The sequence below is a fragment of the Lontra canadensis genome, unplaced genomic scaffold (assembly GCF_010015895.1).
Source record: "Lontra canadensis isolate GAN:19392208 unplaced genomic scaffold, GSC_riverotter_1.0 scaffold5, whole genome shotgun sequence".
Lineage (NCBI taxonomy): Eukaryota > Metazoa > Chordata > Mammalia > Carnivora > Mustelidae > Lontra > Lontra canadensis.
In genome coordinates, this window is record NW_022630999.1 from 22486469 (window position 1) to 22506887 (window position 20419).

The 20419-nt window shown below is 46.5% G+C and overlaps 1 protein-coding gene across 4 annotated transcripts in view; it reads left to right on the forward strand.

Moving 5' to 3' along the window:
• The window catches only part of CYFIP2 (cytoplasmic FMR1 interacting protein 2), a 120755-nt gene extending 111154 nt beyond the window's left edge, over positions 1-9601 (forward strand). For 3 of the 4 annotated variants that reach the window (XM_032851661.1, XM_032851662.1, XM_032851665.1), the window contains 3 exons: positions 2736-2974; positions 3892-4039; positions 6654-6821. In XM_032851661.1, coding sequence (XP_032707552.1) covers positions 2736-2974; positions 3892-4039; positions 6654-6821 — 555 coding nt within the window. Of the gene's footprint in view, positions 1-2735; positions 2975-3891; positions 4040-6653 lie in introns of all 4 variants that reach the window. The other variant, XM_032851663.1, reaches the window with a different exon arrangement.
• Positions 9602-20419: the final 10818 nt, after the last annotated feature.

A 20419-nucleotide genomic window follows, 5' to 3' on the forward strand; every position in this document is an offset into this window, starting at 1 on the left:
AGAAGGGGTATAATTTTTCATCCCTCAAGTTGGCAGAGAACTTTCCTTACTGATAAGAGAGAGCTAGGGAAGGTATAAGAAGGGGATGGTACAGAGTGGCTCAGCTTTCCTTCAGACTAGTTTGCTACTATATTGCAAAAGCCTTTTAAAATATGTACCCACTTCAAATGCAGAATTCTATTTCTAGGATTTAATCCTAAACAAATAGTCAGAGACAAGCTTAAAAAGGGTTGCGTATGAGGACGGTTGCTTAAGAATTATCTGTAATAATGAAAAATTGTAAACATTTAAAAATAACCATTAAGCATAGAAGGCTCGATAAATGGTGGCTCTATCAGTGGCCACTTTCTGTAGTCATTAAAAAATTATGTTACTGAAAATATTGAAGGAAATGGCTTTGTAGATTGCTGCTATCTGAAGAGAATAAAAAGCAAGATAATCTGATCCAAATTGTTAGCTGTAGATGTGTACGCACACTCACATACGTTAACACAAATCATAGATCAGTATCCTAAGAAACCTCATTTCTAGGTAATGGAGTTTGTGGGAGATTTTTATTTTCTTAATGACTTTTTGGAAGTGTTTTTCCATATTGACCCAAGCTACTGTGTTAATTTTCCAGTTTCCAGGAGAAACTGAAGGGTGAACGCTTTTCTGAGGAACGGCAAAGCCCCTGGACGTGTTCTGTCGGGGGCCCTTTTTGATTGGCTGTCGTGGGAGGTCACAAGAGTTCCAAGTCTATCTGCAGATTTGTAAACCCCATGGCTAATTTTTAGTTCCCTACCACAATTGTCAGGCCTTCGGGATTGATTCCCACTAACTGGATGCACAGGAGATTAATTCTTAAACCAGAAGTCTGTGTGTTAATTTACGAAGAAGAATATTCATGAGTTGCGAACAAATATGGGTCCTTTATGTTTTTACTGACCATCTTCCTTGCACCTGGCACACTCTGAGTGGAGAGGCCTTTCAGGGTCCAAATACCAGCACAGAGTGTTGCCTGGTAAGAACAGAATCAAGCACTAGGCTCTGGATTGTTTTTTTTTTTTTAAGATTTTTATTTATTTGTTTGACAGACAGAGATCACAAGTAGGCAGAGAGGCAAGCAGAGAGAGAGAGGAGGAAGCAGGCTCCCTGCTGAGCAGAGAGCCCGATGTGGGGCTCCATCCCAGGACCCTGGGATCATGACCTGAGCCGAAGGCAGAGGCTTTAACCCACTTAGCCACCCAGGCTCCCCATGGCTCAGGATTTTTTTAAAAGACCTATTTCTAGCCACCTGTGGCAACCTAAATGATCTCTTCTCTGCTCGGGAGCTTTCTCTGCCTAAGGAAGCAAGATGCATCACCATGAATCAGAGTTCCCTCTGCTTCATGCTTGAAACACATTGTCAAACTCATCTTCCCCAATTCACGGTTTTGTCCTGGACTTCTCTCAGTTTATAGTTGTCATGACAACTGAGCTCCTGGCCCATTTTCCTAACAGGCTCTCATGTTGTGCTTCCTGATTTATTTCCCTCTGTGGATTAATTTAAAGGTTGCCCTCCTTCTGGGGGCTCCAGGACGGAACTCACAGGGGAAAGTCAGGTGCCCCTCCGCAGGCACTCTGTAACATGAGCTCTCTGGGGAGCTGACCCCACCAGCGCCCCGTGGACCTCTCCATCTCCAAGGCCGGCCTTCTCTAGCTTTGTCCCTAGATTTGGAGACCTTCTTTTGACCTCAGATTTTAATATCAATCTACTATTTGCAGGTGGTTTTGAGACCTCTACCCCTAGGCATTTTTACTCATAATGCAGATAGTAATGTGTTTCCATGTGCTGGTCTAGCCATCTGATTATTAGAGATGCAATAACCAGGACCCAGATGTGAAACTAGTTTAAATTATTAATAGAGATAGTTTATGATGGTCAGAGGACTTCTAATGGGAGGAAATGATGCTGTAAAATCAGTGGCAAATTTTAAGAGTAACATATGCTTACTACAGAACATTCAACTGTGCTAAAGTATTTAAAGTAAAGAGTGAAAATCCTGCCTGTTTATCCAATCCCATCTGCTCCCACAGTTGATGTTTCCTTCTAAACGAGTTTAGACACACAGAAACACACACCTCACATATGGCTTTGTTTGTTTGTCTGTGTGATTGCATGTTGTTGATGTTTCTGGCTTTTTTAATTTTTTTTTATGTTGTTGATGTTTTTAATAGGACTGTAGTATACAAGCTTTTCTGAAATTTGCTCTATATTCACTTAAGAATTTAACCCGTACATCTAGACTATCAGGATTCAAATGCCAGCTTTTACCACTCAGTGGCTCCCTTTCTGAACCTCAGTCTCTTTATCTGTCAAATGGGGATAACAATGGCACCGATTCATGGTGTTGATGTGAGGAATTTGGACCTGATGTATTGTACACACACTCAGTGAGTGTGAACTAGTAGTAGTAGCATCTGTCTTTGCAGTAGGTATATGGCATTTCATTATGTGGTAGACTGAATTTTTTTTTAGTTTGACTCTTACTCCTTGATGCCACCTAGATTTCACTTGCCCCAAGTAAGTCTTACCACAAGATCCCTCTATTGCACGAGGGCTTACAAAGTTAGTGCCCAGCTCTGGGCAAGATATCCACACTGGTGAGTGAATGCCAGATACAGCCAGCTCCGGGGTATAGGAATCTCTGGTGAGAGGTAGAAAGTGAGGTCTGGGGTGAAGATAAATGGTTGATGCACTTTTCTGTTCCCAGCAAATCGCCATCGCTCGGGAGGGCGACCTGCTGACCAAGGAGCGGCTGTGCTGTGGCCTGTCCATGTTCGAGGTCATCCTGACACGCATTCGGAGCTACCTGCAAGACCCCATTTGGCGGGGCCCCCCACCCACCAACGGCGTCATGCACGTTGACGAGTGCGTGGAGTTCCACCGGCTCTGGAGTGCCATGCAGTTCGTCTACTGCATCCCTGTGGGGACCAACGAGTTCACAGCTGAGTGAGTACCCCCAAGGAAGGCTGGCTCACTGCCCAGCTTGCACGTCTCCTCTCACCAAGAGTCTCTAGGCTACCAGGGCTCAACTAGAATGGGGAGCAGGGGTGGGTTGCCCACCAGCTGTTTATGGAAGACCTATGATGTACGAGGTGCTGGACGGACACCAGTGCTCAGACACCAATCCTGTCATCCAGGAGCCAAGAGATCTTGAGAACAAGCCAGTGAGGGCTAGAGAAGGCTTCCCTGAGGAAGTGGTTTTGGGGCTAGGCTGGGCTGGGCCAGCTGTTTTCAGAGCAGCTGCTGGGCCAGTACTTCTAGCCAGACTGATGGGGATGCAAGGAAACTTGCCCGCTGGGCTGTAGCTGCTGCTTGAGGATAAGAAAAACAGCAGAGAGATGACCCCACAGCCTCTGGACTTGCCCAGGATGCCGGTGAGAGCTGGCAGAGAGTCGGCCGAGCTCCGCCAGACCGAGAGCGCTCCCAGACCCCACACCCCAGCACTCCACACCCTGTCCCCACCCTCTCAGCCTACATGGGCCACCTGGGCTTCTGGTTTCAGATGGTCCTTCCTTCCCAAGCATTTGGTGTCTCCTTCACAGAGGCGGGACAGAATCTCATCGGAATTCTAATCAGCCACAGAAATCTCAAGGACTAGTTGAATCTTTTCCCTGCAAAATTGTCTCTTTTTCTTACATCAGTGGCTAACAGGCCGACACCTTTTTGTGGCTAGAGGGACTTATAACCATGGTCCCTGGAACAAATGAATGTACACTTGCATCTTCCCTTGTACCCACTTTACAGATTAAGAGGATTGGCCCTGGGACTGGCTCACTCCCTCTCTGTACTCCTGGCCCAAGATAAGGGCCTTCCCTCACCCTCCTGTGCCCCTCACTCCAGCTGCTTCCTCTCCCCACTCCCAGGCAATGTTTTGGTGACGGTTTGAACTGGGCCGGCTGCTCCATCATCGTCCTACTGGGCCAGCAACGTCGCTTCGACCTGTTTGACTTCTGTTACCACCTGCTGAAAGTCCAGAGGCAGGACGGGAAGGATGAGGTCATTAAGAATGTGGTAAGCAGCCAAGGGCTGGGGCCTGGGAAGTTGGGCCAGGCCTGACAAGCAGGCTTTCATCTGAAAAAGAGGGCAAGCTGCTTATGGAGGCCAAGTCCCCACACCACGGTAGGGTACAAAGATGCTCAGCAGCCAGGGACCTTCTCGTCAGAAGCCTTGAGTCACTTGCTCATAACCTGCTGGGATGAATCAGGCCACCCTGCAGGGCTGGGCCGGCCTCCAGACCTGAGTTACCCCTTCCCTGTGCCGGTCAGACCGCCGATGCTGGCGCCTCGTGCATACAGACTCTCACTGAACACGGAAGTGCAGGCACGCGGTTGGGAGGAGCGTTGCCATGGGGTAAGCGGGGCTGCTGTGGGGGCACTGAGAAGGGCGATCTAAATTGGGCCCAGAGGACAGGTGGGGAGGGTGGCCAGAGAGGAGCTTCCTGTGGAGGCAATGCTTGGGCTGAGACCAGAATGACCACCAGCCAATAACCAGCCAAAAATGGGGTGCAGGCTGGGGGTGCTCTTCCAGAGGGAACAGCTAGCTACCGCAAAGGCTCAGAGACGTGAGGGGGAACGGCTGCAACAAAGAGTGGGTCTCCGGGACCAGCTGAAAGGAGAAGGAAGCAGGAACTACCTCTTAAAGGGGTGTTTTTTGTTTTGTTTTGTTGTGTTTTGTTGCTGTTGTGGTAGGACATACATAAACGGAAACATTGCCATTTTAACCATCATTACATGTACAGTGCAGTGTACGTGTACATCCCACCATTCCCCTCCAGAACATTCTCAGCTTCCCAAACGGAAACGCTGCACCCATCAAACACTAACTCCACTCCCCCAGGCCTCCGGTAGGCACCCTTCCGCTGTGTGTCTCTAGGATTTGACTACTCTAGGAACCTCAGATTAGAGGAGTCCTGCAGTCTTTATCCTTTCATGGCTGGCTTGTTTCCCTAAGCGTGACGTGCCTGAGGCCACCATGTGGTAGTTTGCGTCAGAATTTCTTCCCTTTGAAGGCTGAGTAATGTTCCATTATATGTCTACACCACGTTACATTTACCCACTCCTCCTTCAGTGAACTTGAGCTGCTTCCACTTTTTGGCTCTTGTGAGTACGCTGCTGGGATCGTGGGCGTACAGATGCTTGTTCAGGCCCCTGTGTTCATTGCTTCTGGGTATCTGCCTACAAGTGGGCTTGCCGGATCACGTGTTAATTCCATTTTTCGTGTTTGAGGGACTGCCATACTGTTTCCGCTTTACATTCCCACCAGGAATGCACGCGGGTTCCAGTTTCTCCATAGCCTTCCGAGCACTTGCTCTCTGGGGTTTGGGGTCCTCTCCATCGTAATGGATGTGAATTGCTCTCTTGTTCTGGTTTTGATTCCCATTTCCCTAGCGACTAATGATGTCGAGCGTCCTTTCACCTGCTTATTGGCTATTTGTCTTCTTTGGAGACACGTCTATTCAAGTCCTTTGTTCGCTTTGTAACTGGGTTGTTGTCGAGGTGTAGAAGTTTTTTATATATTCTGGATATTAATCCCTTATCCAATATTCGAGTTACAGACATTTCCTCCCATCCCATGCGTTGCCCTTTCACTCTGTTGATAGTATCCTTTTTGCAGATAAGTCTTTAATTGTGATGTGGACCAATTTATGTTTTCTTTTATTACTGGGGCTTTTGGTGTCATAGCTAAGAAATCATTGCCAAATTCAATGTCATGAAGATTTTCCTCTGTGTTTTCTTCTAAGAGTTTTACGGTTTAGATCCTATGTTTAGGTCTTTAAACCATTTTGAAGTTTGTTGTTGTTGCTGTTGTTGTAGGGGATTTTTTTGTATATCATATAAGGTAAGGATCCAGCTTCATTCTTTTGCATGTGGATATCCAGTTTTCCCAATGTTGGGGTTAATGTAGACAAATGTCATCATCCAGAATACCGGACTTGCTGAAATGTAACACAAGGCCACTGTGTTACATGTAAGGGAGGCCACTGGGGGCGATGGAAGCTTTTGGAGAAGGGTGTAGGCCTTTGGAATGCAGAGGCCTGTGTGACCAAGCAGTGGTAGGAATGCCCGTGGGGAGTTGCCTTCCCAAGCTTTCTTAGCCCAAACAGCCACCCTGTGATCTAAAGAGATGTATGCATTGTCCCCTAGGCTATGTTTAGCAGAGCTCATTGAACATGCAGATTAGCATACCGTATCTCTCCTGTAAACAGATCCTCCTAGAGCTTGCTGGCCATTCCTGCCCCCCTGGCACAAATTATTGAGAACACCACCCCTTCTCCATTGAATGTTTGGGGCCCCCTTATGAAAATTCATGTGACCATAAATGGAAGAGTTTATTTCTGGACTGTCTATTCCATTGATCAATAGGCCTGTCTTCATGCCAGTGCCATACTGTTTTGATTACTGTAGCCTGGTAGTAAGTCTTGAAACTCACAAAGGGTTTTATGGCCAAGTTAACATGTGACTGCTAAGCTCTGGAAACCCACAGAAGGCCTATAAGCAAGAGAGTGACATGATCATCGAAGCTTCGGGACCCAGGACCCCAACCTCACTGCGTTTTCTTGCTCTTGCTTTTTATTTCTCTGACCCCTCCTCCTGCCCCAAACCTGCACATCCCTGTCCTTCTGCAGCCCCTGAAGAAGATGGCAGACAGAATTAGGAAGTACCAGATCTTGAACAATGAGGTTTTTGCCATCCTGAACAAGTACATGAAGTCCGTGGAGACAGACAGTTCCACCGTAGAGCACGTGCGTTGCTTCCAGCCACCCATCCACCAGTCCCTGGCCACGACCTGCTAGGTGGAAGGGCCTGCAGACCCTTGACCTGGAGGAGGAGAAGAAGCAGGAGAGAGAAAGCCATGGCCAGCCTGCAGCAGGGTCCGGCTGGACAGCGTATGGGATCAGCCTGGAAGCAAATAAGAACCTCCCCAAACACATTTACGCCTCCCAGGGGCTGGGCCTGTGCATGCTGTCCCATGACATCTCCATGGTGGTTTTTCCATAGCATCAATGAAAAAAAAAAAAAAAATGAAAAGAAACAGGGCAGTATGTGCTTTTTTTTTCTTTTTTCCCCTCAGCCGTGTTAAGAGCCCTAGTTTCACCCCTTCTCCATCTCGCAGCCCCACCCCACATCCATGGTTACTTCTCAAGACCTCCTCCCAGATGGTGACCTCTTTCCCAGGGCCCACATGCGACCTCAGAGTGAAGTCTCAGAGATGGAGAAAAGAGCGTGGCCGTACCCCAAGATATCAGATATCAGCCCAACCTGACAGGCGTGTCTCCACTTCCTGGCTTCTTCATTTCCTGTGCCTCTTCCCCCAGCCCCCATTTTCCCAGGCAGCCTCTCCTCCTACTCTGGATGCTGAGGATTTGACCACCAACAATACTTGTGGACCAGATGCTGAGAGCCACAGGAAACAGAAGACGAGCTTCCTGGTACTGGCACCATGATAGATGGTGTTGGCTCTGGCCTTCCCCGGACTCCCCCAAAACACACTCCCCTCTCAGGGTGCTCCTAGAGAGGACTCAGAAACACATTCACAACCGTGTCTCACTGACTGGAATTTGGGTAGAAAGGTGGTCTGGCCTGCTGTGCGGAAGCAATGTTTATTGACATAGCCAGAAATTCCATTGCCCCAGACAGAAAGCTGTGGGACCATCTCAGTTTGATGACGAGGTGGTTCCTTTATTCATGAAGCAAATACTGTGAGCAGCAAGGTGCCCAGGGCCGCGGATGGTGGGAACACAGCCCTGGACAAATCAGGCACGTGCTGCCCGCAGCAGCAGCCGGTGACCACATTCGGGACGGCTTCTCTGAACACTCTCTCATCAAGGAAAGCTCCCACGAGAAAGAAAATATTAAGGGGTTATTTCAACAGCAGCCCAAAATGTATTGGGTCAGGGGGGTGAGGAATATAAATAGTTCTTGTCAATGAGTTTTTAATACCAGGATACACTCCAGAAAAGCAGTCCTGTTTTAGTGAATCGGGACTCGCATTGTCCTAGAAGCTGAGAAATTCTTAGGATATTTTATCTTCTGCTCTCAACATCCCCAGTGTTCCTTAACCTAGATTTCAAGGCATACGCCTATCATAGGGGCCTGTCTACTTCCATTTCTCCAGCAGAACCCAAAGTCTTTGCAGAATCTCCCACCGAGCATGGGGAGACTGTTGAGAAGGATGGACACCTTTGGGAATGAATGTCTCATTACAGAGCTCCTCTTCTTCAAAGGGAGCCTGTGACCCTGAGCTTGTGAGAAAATATAAAGTGAGACATTTGATATCTCTCCCCGAATCCAGGGACAAAAAGAAAAATGTGAAAATAGAGCAACAATGATCCCCTCCCTCAGGGCGGATGAATGGAAATGGTTACCATCATTTAGATGGCCCATTTTAACCCATGGAAAGGGCAGAAACAGTCTATAGCAGGTTTGTGTGATACACTGTGCTCCCCAGGGAGGAGAGAGATGGGACTCACCACGCGTGGCCCAAAGGCCTCCAGCAGGATGTCCTGAGGTTAGTGCATTTGGTGCAGATTTCCGGGCTCTCCCCCAAACCAGTTAAGTCTGCATCCCTGGGAATCAGGTAGGGAAATCTGCACCTTCCACAAGCTTTCTGACCTGTTCTGTTGCCCATGGAAATCTGAGGATGGCTGCTGTGGAGGGTCTCTCCTTCGAGAGCCTGGGCCCTGAGCTCCCTCTGAGCCAGGAAAGAAAATATTGGTGGGGCAGGAAAACAATTCAGTGTGGGAACCAGCAGATCCCCCTGTCTAGAGATGTCGCTTCCTATTCTGATTTGTTGTTGTTGTTGTTTATTCCTCTTGATGACCATGGATATGTCCCAAAGGCAGAAGGGAGAGGCTACACCATATGATAGAACCTGCATTCCAAAGCCAGGTAAAATCTTTAAGCTCCAGAGTCTTCTGAATCTTTAGTCCTGTGTGCGGACAGTGGGTCTTTCAGACAGATGACCCGCTCTTAAGTCCTAGAGTTTCTTCCAAATCCTTGCCCACTGCTTTGGTGGAGATTTGGATCATCCATTTGATGGGATTGCTGTTTCAACAACCTGCCCCTCCATCCTGCGTCTGTAACCCTGAATCTGACCCCTGGATAGAATCCTGTTATCTTAAAGAGACTTGACCCTGGTAAATCGAGGTCTTCACCTTAAGGAGAGACATTTCACTTCCCTAGCTCGCTGGCGCATTTATTTATGAATACCAAACAGGTTTAATATTCTTTCCTCCCTGGTATTCCTGCTCCCTTTGATTTGATTTTTGTGTGTGTATGTCTAAGAACCAGGAAAAAAAAAAATCTTAGGTTTTAAAAAGTTTTAAAAAAAAAATTCTGTTTCAGAAACTGTCAAATGTACCATATTTGTATTAAGAGTTGTTGGGGATTTTTGTACAATGAATTTACATTTATTTATGGTGACTTATATTTACGCTTGTGATCAAATAATGATGTTAAATTCTTAAATCATATTTGCTATGCAGCTGAAGATGATATTTTGCTTTGTATTTTGGGGTACCTGTGTTGAGTTGATAAACATTTCCATCTCCATTAAAACTGCTTCCAAACCAGCGTCTTGGCCCTCATTCATTGTCCTACTCCAAGGTTCCTTGAGCTGTGGAAGGTCGTGTGGACACTGGCTGGTAAGGAAACATCCTGAAGAGAAGGGAAGGAGATGGGGTACAGCGGGTCAGTGCTTTCTTGCTGGGTGCATTACCTTTACCGGTTGATTGACACTGGCCAAGATTCAAGCAGTAGTTCCTGCGCTTCAGGATTTCATAGTCTCACTGAGGGATCCCTAGTTTCAGAGGAAGGAAGGAAACCAATGTTTAATGAGGTCTGATGTGTGCAGGCCCCAGGCTAAACCCCATTCCTCCCGCCTGTTGAATTAGCTGCAATCAATTTATCTGTTATTTCCCACCTTCTAGAGTGAGGCTCTGCAGCGTATTTATTTTCACACAGTGAGTAAGTGGTGATTCTGATTTGAACCCAGTTTCAAAGCCTGAGTGTTTGCTCACACACTATAATGAACAGATCAGCCAGGCCAGACCCCTAAACTAGACTTAGGGCCACTGAACTTTTCAGGGCTTTCGGTGAGTAAGATGGAGCAGAGCCTGGGATCAGAAGGCCCAGCATGGCAGCGGGGGAGTTCGTCTCCAGGCTGAAGGTACCTCTCACCTTCATCAGAAAGGATGACACCAGAAGAACTCTACAAGGTTGTGTTTAAGACCAACACTGGTTCATGGAGTCTCACGTTTTATGCAGCGGCAAGTTTCCCAAAGACCATTCACAAGGATGAGTCCTAGGGCATTAGTGACTCCCCCTTGGCTATGGCCTTGGACAGCCAACCCTATCATGTCTCCAGGCCTTGGTTCCCTCTTCTTCAAGTTGGACAAAATAATCTGAGGTCCCTTCTAGCTCTACTGCCCTGATTTTCGGGAATGTCCCAGTGGGGTGCTTTGAGGGGCCTGACTACTTCACAAACTTGAAATCTTTTTCAGCCGTGTATCTCTGCGTCCAAGGAGTCTCATCATTATGGGCTGCATATTTGAGCTGCTGTAGTTGGGGGGCAGTTGGTATTCGTCCTGAGAGATGCTCACTGAAAAGAGGGTTCTGTGGTCACATGGATTTGAGGAATGTCTCCTGCTCTTTCCCTCCTTGAAGATCTGTAGGGCTCTGAGTCCTGCAGCACTAACCAGCCTGGAATGGCACCCCAGAACCTAGTGGCCGTGACTTCGGAAACCCCTTTCTCAGCAGCACTAATGAGCTTCTCATGGAACATGCTTTGAAAAATACGGGGTCGAGAACATAGAAATCCATGTTCGATATATACAAACAAACAACAACAACAACAATAAAACTCCCACAGGAGAAGGACCACTGCCTCACAGGCAGTTGTAACACCTGGACACAATCCGGGAAGAGGGACCTGGCAATGTACTGAAGGGTTTCAGATTGAAGGGGAAGCCTTTTCGTGATGGGAGAAAATAGGGTGGCGGAGCGTATCCATTTGCCAGGGCTGCCATTACAAAATACCATGGACCGCATGGTCTGAACAGCCACTGTTCTGGAAGCTAGAAATCCACGACTAAGGTGACGTCAGGGTTGGTTTCTTCTAAGTGTCTCTTTGGCTTTTAGACGGTGTTTTCTCCCAGTGTCTTCATGCAGTCTTCCCTCTGGCTGTGTCTGGGTCCTCATTTCCTCTTGTAGCAGGACCCCAGGTATATTGCATTCAGATGCATTCGTATGACCTCATTTTACCTAATGTACCTTGTTAAAGACTCTGTTTCCAAATACAGCCCCATTCTGAGGTACTGGGCATTAGGATTTTAACATATGAGTTCTGGAGGGAGGGGGTGAAGGATGACACAATTTGGTCCCTAACGCTGGAGAAGAGAAAGGCTAGAGCTAAAAAAGCCTCTGTCTCTGAGGGCCCTGAACTTATTCGACGGCTGGGAGAACATTGCTTTGAGAAACACATCTGGAATACTCACTATTGGCAAGACTCTCTATAAGATTAAAAATTGATCATAGCCACAGACCTAAAGGAACTCCTGGAGTTGAGGGAGGGATTTTTAAAAAATGCATATAGTGAATGAGAATGAAGGACAGAATACGGTGATTGTAATGATGGCTAGCAATTGTCAGGCCTCCTCATGCCAGGCATCAGAAAAAGGGCTGAAAATTCTTCACATAAATGTCACAACTTACAGGAAGTGGGTGCTGTTATTTGTCCCCATTTTACAGATACAGATACTGAGGCCCAGAGTGCAAAGATGGGAAGGAAGGGAGCTAGAACTCAAAGTCCAGGAAGTCTGGATCCAGGCCCAAGCTCTTCACCACCAAGCATATGACAGTATGTTAACAGCACCTCTATCCTAAGGGACCCCTAGAGACAGATGAAGTGTTTTTCAAGATCAGAGGAAGGACAGTGTTTTTCCAGTTGGGATAGGATAGAGTGAGGGCAATATCAAGGAAGGCTTCATGGAAGAGGTTCCATTTCAGCCTAAACTTGAAAAATGAGCATTTGAACATAAGGAGATGCAGGCAGCAAGAGAATGAAGACAAAGAATCTTCCAGCATCAAATATTGGCCAAGAAAAGGCCCCGATTGGCTTAGATCAGATGCACTCTAGCCCTACACTCTACCAGGCCCTGAACATCACATTCCTACATAGAAGTGCATTTATTAAGTAGCATTAAGCAATTACATCACTCCTTACTCAGTGCGGGGCCCACCACAGCCTATAATCTTAAATATCCCCCCCCCCCCCCCCCCTGACCAATGCTGTTCAGGCCCGGCCGAGACTTTCTCCCTTATTTCTTGCCCACGTCCTTGAACGCAGTGACTTCCAAGTGTAATGAGGGTTCAGGCATCATGCTGCCACTGATATCAGGGGTGCGTTCTGCTTGGAAAGTGTGGAAGCTGGAGCTGCAGAGGCACATAGGTGAGGAAAGAGGTCAAACCTACGAGAATGGCTCCTTTAGACAAAAATGCAGGAACATCTTTGTGCCCCATAATGCACACAGCTTGAATTTGTTACTAGAAAACATGAGTGACAACGTGCCTCTAATCATGTCACCGCTTTTGAAACAAAAAAAAGGTTATATTTATATATGACAGTGTATGGAGCTGTTTGTCCAAAGATAGAATGTTTGATGAACCACATATCAGATTTTACATCATAACTACTTTCAGACACTCAATGGAACTGCTGGAAAATGCTGTTCAAGTAATTAGATTTAATTTAGATAAGATGAAAGATGCACTAAAAATTTAAATAAAGGCACAGAAGATCCCAAAAAAAGTGAGAAGCAGTCTTAAGAGGCAATAAAATTCATTTTCAATTTACACGATAGTCATTTGGTCTGCACTATGGCTTACTGTTATTAACATTACCCCCAAAATCAATGACATCTAGGTCTGTCTAATTTGCTCCAAGGGGACTCAAACATTTTTACAAATTTTAGAGAAATCAACCTTCCTAAATGAACATGCATGTGAAGTATGCAACAAAAACGCCATTGCAATGAAATAGAAATCGAAACAGTGAAACAAAAAATATTTTGCATGACTAAGAAGATTCATATGCAAATAATGCCAAACTAACTTATTTACAAACTATTTTTTGGCCATGATTGGTCAAAGTATAGTCTTGAGGAAGACCAGAACAAACTGAGCCACGGGCCACTTTTAGGGAGGTTTCCTTATAATATCTCAAAAATTGAACAATTTGAAATAACACAAAATACTATATGTTCCAGATGCTGCTTTAAGAGACAGTGAAAATTCTATCATCAGGGATATTTATATAATAAAATGAAAATGTTTCATAATATTTTCTGTTATAATAATTGTATGTGACCCCATTGCAGGAGTTGAATGTGCTATGTAAACTATCTTGCTTATTTTTTAATCTAAGTATTGCTTAAAAAGTCCTATCAACAATTTCAGGTGCCATCTTCCTATCGGAGCAGAATTTCTTCAAACTGAAATTAGTGAAAACCAGAGAGGAACAGTGACTCAAGAAAGGTTGTCTGATCTGGCGTAACTAACGGTAGAGCACAAAGGAGAGAAAATGCCCGATGATACCGAGATTTTGAGTGTTCTCACCACACCAAAAATGGAAAGGTAATCTGTGAGGTGATGGCTGAGTTAATTAACTTGGTTGTGATGATCATTTCGCTGTGAACACACATATGCACCATCACTTCGTGCTCCTTAAATAGATACAATTATTTCAATTATATCTCAATAAAGCCAGGGAATGGGAGGTCTTGATTATAACACACAATGGGGCTGAAATGAAGGCAAGAGAGGTAAAACGTCTAGTGTAAATGCCTATTGATGTACAAATTTGATTTATGTCTCTGTTTTATCCATCCACACACCACCAGCCCAACAACAGAACACCCGGAAATACGCGATGGTAGTGAATTCAGTCCTCTTTGATATTTCTGCCAGCTTTCTGCCCTATAAAACCCACAGCGTGACATGCACCTTCTTTTGTGTTGTAAAGGTGTATTTCATTGTCAGAAAGAGCATATTTTCTAACCATTCAATAGTGTGATTGAGAACTTTTATTTAGAAACATCCGGTATTTGGTACCTTTGACCCAGACCCTGCAGATGGTTGTAGGGCCCTGCTTCTGCCTCCAGTTCCCCTAATGTGAATAAAGCCGGAAGGGGAAAGAGACAAAGACCCATTTGCTTCTAGGCAAGGAGGAGAGTAACCAGCCCCCCAGGCCAGCCCCCACGTCCGCATCTGGTTTGATTTACTCTGATCTCCTCAGTCCACTCCCTTCTCAGCCCACTCCCGCGTTCCCAGATGCCCCACCGCCTCGCTAGCCCAGAGCTTCCGGCGGAATGGGGAGAGTGGAGGGTTTCCCTGGGAAAATATGCTGTGAGATGCTATCAGAGCTAAAAATACGCAGCCACTGAGCTCCACCTTCATTCGTCAGAATAAAACCCAGGGATTTCTGCCTTCTGGAGTTGCAGACCAACAGGAAGAGGGGAAATCAGAGAGCCTCCTGGTTGGGGCTTTTCTAAAAACCTTTCTGGCGAGGAGCCAGGCCTTGAACTGGAGGGAGCTCATTGGCCTCATGGGTGGCTGCCACAGACAGGACAGACTTGAGTCAGCCCAGCCCTGGCTACAACCGAGTCTCATTTAACCAACATCCCCATGTTCCACTTAAGGATCCCGACTCAGAAAACAGTAGAAGTTGAGCCACCACACCACTGGCCTTTTTCAGTTCATCCTGGACACAGGCTCTCCCCTGTCCTCTCATAGGCTCACATTCCCCCCCGCCCCGCCCCGGACAGCCAGGAATGCTTGTCCCCCCGCGCCCCCAACCCATCTTCACAGATTAAGGCTTCCTGTCATCCTTCAAGTCTCACTTCAAATGCCCTTCTTCCTGGAAACCTCAGTCCCAGTCGCCCTGTTAAATACCCCGTGCATTCTGTACTTGTCATTCGTCACAACTGTGGTTCAAGGTGAACTGTGACCACTGAGTGATACAGTCCGTGAGGACGGGGGCTGCATATGTCTTGCTCACCATCCCCGGGGCTGTGCTTTTCACAGCAGGTGACAGACCCGTAAGTGCTCCGTCTATGTCTACTGACGAACTCAACGTGTCATTACAGGACACCATGTGTAATGGTGTCGTACTGCCCCCTGTGTCATTCCACGACACCATGTAATTGGTGTCAACAAGCTAGCCTACCTCAAAACGACAGCTATCACACAAGAGAGAAAAGGACCAGTCGTCTGGTGTGGCCGGTAAGCCTTCAAGGCGTATTCTCCAGGACCGTGGGGAGCACTGTCGAGGTGCGCAAGAAGCAGGAGGGCAGGGACAAATACAGGAAAGAGAGTAGTGGAGGGGTGTTAGGCCTGGGGGATCACATGCAGGCAGAACCTGCTGGGAGCCATTGGTGATGGTGATTCCCTCCCTTTTGGGACCCTCTTCCTCCAAGAATGGGGACGAAAGAGTTAACTGGTTAACTAGCTGAAAGCTCAGTTTCTGAAAACTCAGTTGTGCCGGAAACTAGCAAGTTCTTAATCTCTCTCAATGTCAGGTTCCTTATGGATAAGAGTAGTAACAGTGATAATTCCTACTTCTGGGGTTGTGGCAAGGATAGAATGCTATTACATTATCCACCCTTACTGCCATTTCATTTTCCACATTTTCATTTACTCAGGGTCAGCTGTGCTCTGGAAGCAAATGGTCATCTTTCTGACGTCTTGTCAGAAGGTCAACAGTAGCCTAACACTACATCACGATGCCTACGTCATTGACCTCACTTCATCTCATTACGTAGACATTTTAACGTCTCATCACCACGAGAAGAAGGCTGAGTACAGCACAAGAAGACATTTTGAGAGAGAGACCACATTACATTTATTACAGTGTTTTCCTTTCATTGCTCTATTTTATTGTGGTTAATCTCTTACAGTTTAATTTATAAATTAAGCATGATCATAGGTATGTATGTAGGAAGAAACATAATATATATAAAGGGTTCAGTACTATCCAGAGTTCCAGGCATCCGCTGGGGGCCTTGAAACAAATCCCTTCTGGTTAAGGGGGGACTGCTGTCCGCACAATTATCTTACCTTAGGCTTTGCACATTGTCAGTGCCCAATGACAGGAAGTGATTCAGAAAAGGGGGTTCAGCCAGCCAGGGTCATTCATCTTTTTCCCTCTGCAGCTGGGGACCCTATTTCCTTCTCTTCTACCAAAGTTTCCTCTCAGGACACCCCAGGGAAGGTCAAAGCATATCTTGGAAGATCTTAGCACCACTTCTCCCCCACCGCTTCTCAGTCCAAAGCTGTTTTCCAACTCAACCAAAGAGCTTAGAGGAGGGAGAAGAAACTGGTTGGAGGGTACTGTCCCCAAAATCAAGAAGGCAGGAAATCATATTGGGTTTTTCCAAAAACCAATGGGGAAAAGGCAGGGTCTATATCCATCCTACCCTTTTTTTTGAGAAGCCCTTGACTTCAAGAGAAACCCATAATGAATTCAGAGGACCTGGAGCCTGAGGCCAGGGGTCCCTGAACAGGCCTTCCATGGGAACATTCCCCACCCCAACAGAGCCAAAGGGCAGCCTAGGGAGGCCTTTATGGTCTGTGGTTGATCAGTTAAGAAAACTGTCCTCACCTGTAACTTGAAGTGTTTCTAACACCCAGCTGAGCCCAGAAATACTTCCCTACTTCCTCCTCCCTTGCAGACAAAAGGTATACAGACCAAAGAGTATCCAGGACCAGGAATCGTAAGATTTAGGTCTGGTCCTAGTTTTTCTACCTCGGGCCTCATTTTCTCCATCTCTAAAATGAGTGTGGTACACATGGCCTCCAAGGGGTCCTCCTGTACCAACAAGTGGTTAGTTCCCAACCGGAGACCACAGATACAAATCTCAGCCTGCCTTCGGGGAGCTGGCGAGGGAAGAGGAAGCTGGGGCCCTAAAAGGACAGCTCTAACCTTAGGAGGTCCAGGGACAAACTTCGGGGGTTCTGTGTTTTCTTGGAAATAGTAGACACATAAAGAGGTGCATTTTTTTCTTCCTCAGAGAGAGTGCCTCATAGATCACCTCATACTCCAAAAGGAATCTAAACAGGTTAACAACTTCTGGTCGGAAGAGCGTGCAGCCCTCTCGTGGTCTCCGATTTATTGCTGCTTTAACAAGTTACTGTCAATTTCATGGCTTAAAGCAATACAAATTGTTATCTTAAAATTACAGACATCCGAAGACCAAAGTCTTCCAATTTAGACACTAGGCTAAAAAAAAATCTAACATTTTTTTTTTTTTACATTTTATTTATTTATTTGACAGACAGAAATCACAAGTAGGCAGTGAGGCAGCGGCCGGGGGGGGAGGGGAAGCAGGCTCCCTGAGCAGAGAGCCCGATGCGGGTCTCCATCCCAGGACCCTGAGACCATGACCTGAGCCAAAGGCAGAGGCTTAACCCACTGAGCCACCCAGGCGCCCCTTTTTGTTCTTTTTTAACAACAACAACAACAAAATTTTTTAGATTTTATTTATTTGGACACTAGGCTAAAAATCTAGAAGTCAGCGGACCTGGTTCCTCCGGCGACTGCAGAGAACGGCCTGTTCTTGCCTCTTGTGGCTTCTAGAGGCTGCAGCTCAGAGCCACGACTCCAGTCTCTGCTTCCATCTTCTCATGGCCCTCTCCCCTGACTCTACCCTCCTGCACTCTGCTGAAAGGACTCTAGTAATTAAATTGGGCCCACTCAGACCACCCAGGATAATCTGCCCACCTCAAGATTCTTCAATCCATCACATCTACAAAATCCCTGTTGGGACGTGAAGTACCAAATTCACAGATTCCAGACATGTGGATGTGGATGGGAGCGGGGCAGGGCACTAATATTCAGCCTACCACAGCCCTTTGGGAGGAAACATTTTGTTTGTTTGTTTTTAAGATTTTTGTTCATTTATTTGACAGAGATCACAAGTAGGCAGAGAGGCAGGCAGAGAGAGAGAGAGGAGGAAGCAGGCTCCCTGCTGAGCAGAGAGCCGGATGTGGGGCTCGATCCCAGGACCTCGGGACCATGACCCGAGCCAAAGGCAGAGGCTTTAACTCACTGAGCCACACAGGCGCCCCAGGAGGAAACATTTTAAATAAGCAAACCCTTTACCCCAGCAATTTCACTTCCAGAGTTTCTCCTAGGTGTAACTGCCACATGTGTGAAGATAGATGTTCAAGAATGTCCATTATAGCAGAGTTTATAATCCTAAAACCGAAAGACAACCTGCCTTACTGATAATCAGTAGATATGTAGTTAAGTTATGATTGGGATATCCTAAAAAGCAGCATTCTACATATAATGAAGTGTATTCATATATACTAATATGAAAAAGTCTGTTAGATACCTCAAGGTGAAAAAAGCAACTTGAAATACAATCTGTGTAATGTGATCCCATTTTTTTAAAGAATGCACATTTTTGTGGGTATATGCACATCATTTCTAGATGGATACCAGAGAATCTGTTACTGGTGGCAACTGTCTCTTGAACACAGATTAGCCGGTGGGCTTTTATCCTTTGATACCCTCCTGAACTACAATTTTTTTAAATTAAAAACTATTATGAGTTTTATAATTTAAAAACCGTACATTAAGGGGTAGGGACGACTGGCTGGCTCAGTGGGTGGAGCATGCAACTCTTGATCTTGGGGTTGTGAGTTCAAGTCCCATGTTGGGTGCAGAGATTACTTTAAAAAAAAAATCTTTCGGGGCGCCTGGGTGGCTCAGTGGTTAAAGCCTCTGCCTTCAGCTCAGGTCATGATCTCAGGGTCCTGGGATCGAGCCCCTCATCGGGCTCTCTGCTCAGCGGGGAGCCTGCCTCCTCCTCTCTCTGCCTGCCTCTCTGCCTACTTGTGATCTGTCTGTCAAATTAAAAAAAAAAAAAAAATCTTTCAAACCCCATACATTTCAACTGAAATTCAGCACTTTGAGCAAAAAAAGTGGTGGGAGTGGGGTCCTAGCTCTGAGGTCATCCTTAGGAAGCTCTGAGCAGGAGGCATGAGGGAGAGCAAGCATCTCCTCTTCCAGGCGCCTGGGTGGCTCAGTTAAGCATCTGCCTTCTGCTCAGGTCATGATCCCAGGGTCCTGGGATGGAGCCAGAATTGGGCTCCCTGCTCAGTGGGGAGTCTGATTCTCACTCTTCCTCTGCCTGCCAACTCTGCCTAATTGTGCTCCTTCTCTGTCAAATAAATAAACTCTTCCTGTAATTTCAGCTCCCATCCTCCTCCTTCCCCACTCCCCATCCCCCTTCTGCTACTGGAGCCAAGAAAAGAGGACAGTTAGCCTACAGTGGTGGCCCCGTGATGTCACATAGGCCCGGGGTTGCATTCCATTGTGACCACTGACCAGCTTTGTGGTCTTGGTCTTAACCTCAGTAAACCTCTGTGTGAAATGGTGGTAATACCGCTTGCCTTTGATGTGAGAGTTTAAGTTAGGCATGTCATAATCACAACTATAAGTTGTGATTACTAGTACTCCATGGTTTGTGGTATTAGCACTCAATGACTTGTAGTTGTGATTATTAGTAAGAGTGACTTAACCAGAGAAGGCACCTTCAAGGCTTATCATGCCAAGTGTGAAGATCAGTGGATTTGTACGCATGTGTAAAGCCTCAAACTACTATATGTCATCCAGATTCCATATAGAACACTCCTGATCTTCACTATTCTTTATGAAATGTACATTCAAAAAGTTAGTGTTTTTCCCCCTTTGGCCAAAAACCAAGGGTTATTAACCTGAGTCCCCCTGAAATTCAGTGAAGTGTAGGTACAGATAGCTCGGTGTGTCTTCCTGGGGCAAGAGTTCACAATTTTTGTCAGAGTCTTAAAGAGATGTGGGGGCCTCTAAAAAAGTAAAAACCACCAGTCAGGCCCTTCCCTAAAATGTGGACCACTCACTCTTCGTTCTGCTTGGGTGTGACTAAATGTCAGACCCATCTGTACAGACCAGGCTTTCTGGGAAGGCGGAGTGCAAGACGGAGAGGCACAAACATATTTATTGGACTGGTCGCAAAACAAACATCTACATTTTTCTTCGCAGAGCTAAATGCAGATAATTATCACCAGTTCATCTTAAGCTCAAATGGGGGGAAAAAAAAAAAAAGGGAGGGGGCGTGGCTTTTTATTTGGCCCAGAGCCTTGGTCTGCGGCCAATCCGGAGGCTCGTGGCTCTGCCCACGCCCCCTCCTCCACATCCCCATCCCAGTCCCCTCGAGGCAGAGGTCCTCTGGTAGAGGGGCGGGGCTGAGTGTCCTCTCCCACCTGACAAGCCGTGGAGAAACCTTAACCCACGCTCTGGATTCCTTTGGGGCTCCTTATCCAGTCCCGGCTCACAAACCAGAATTTCCAG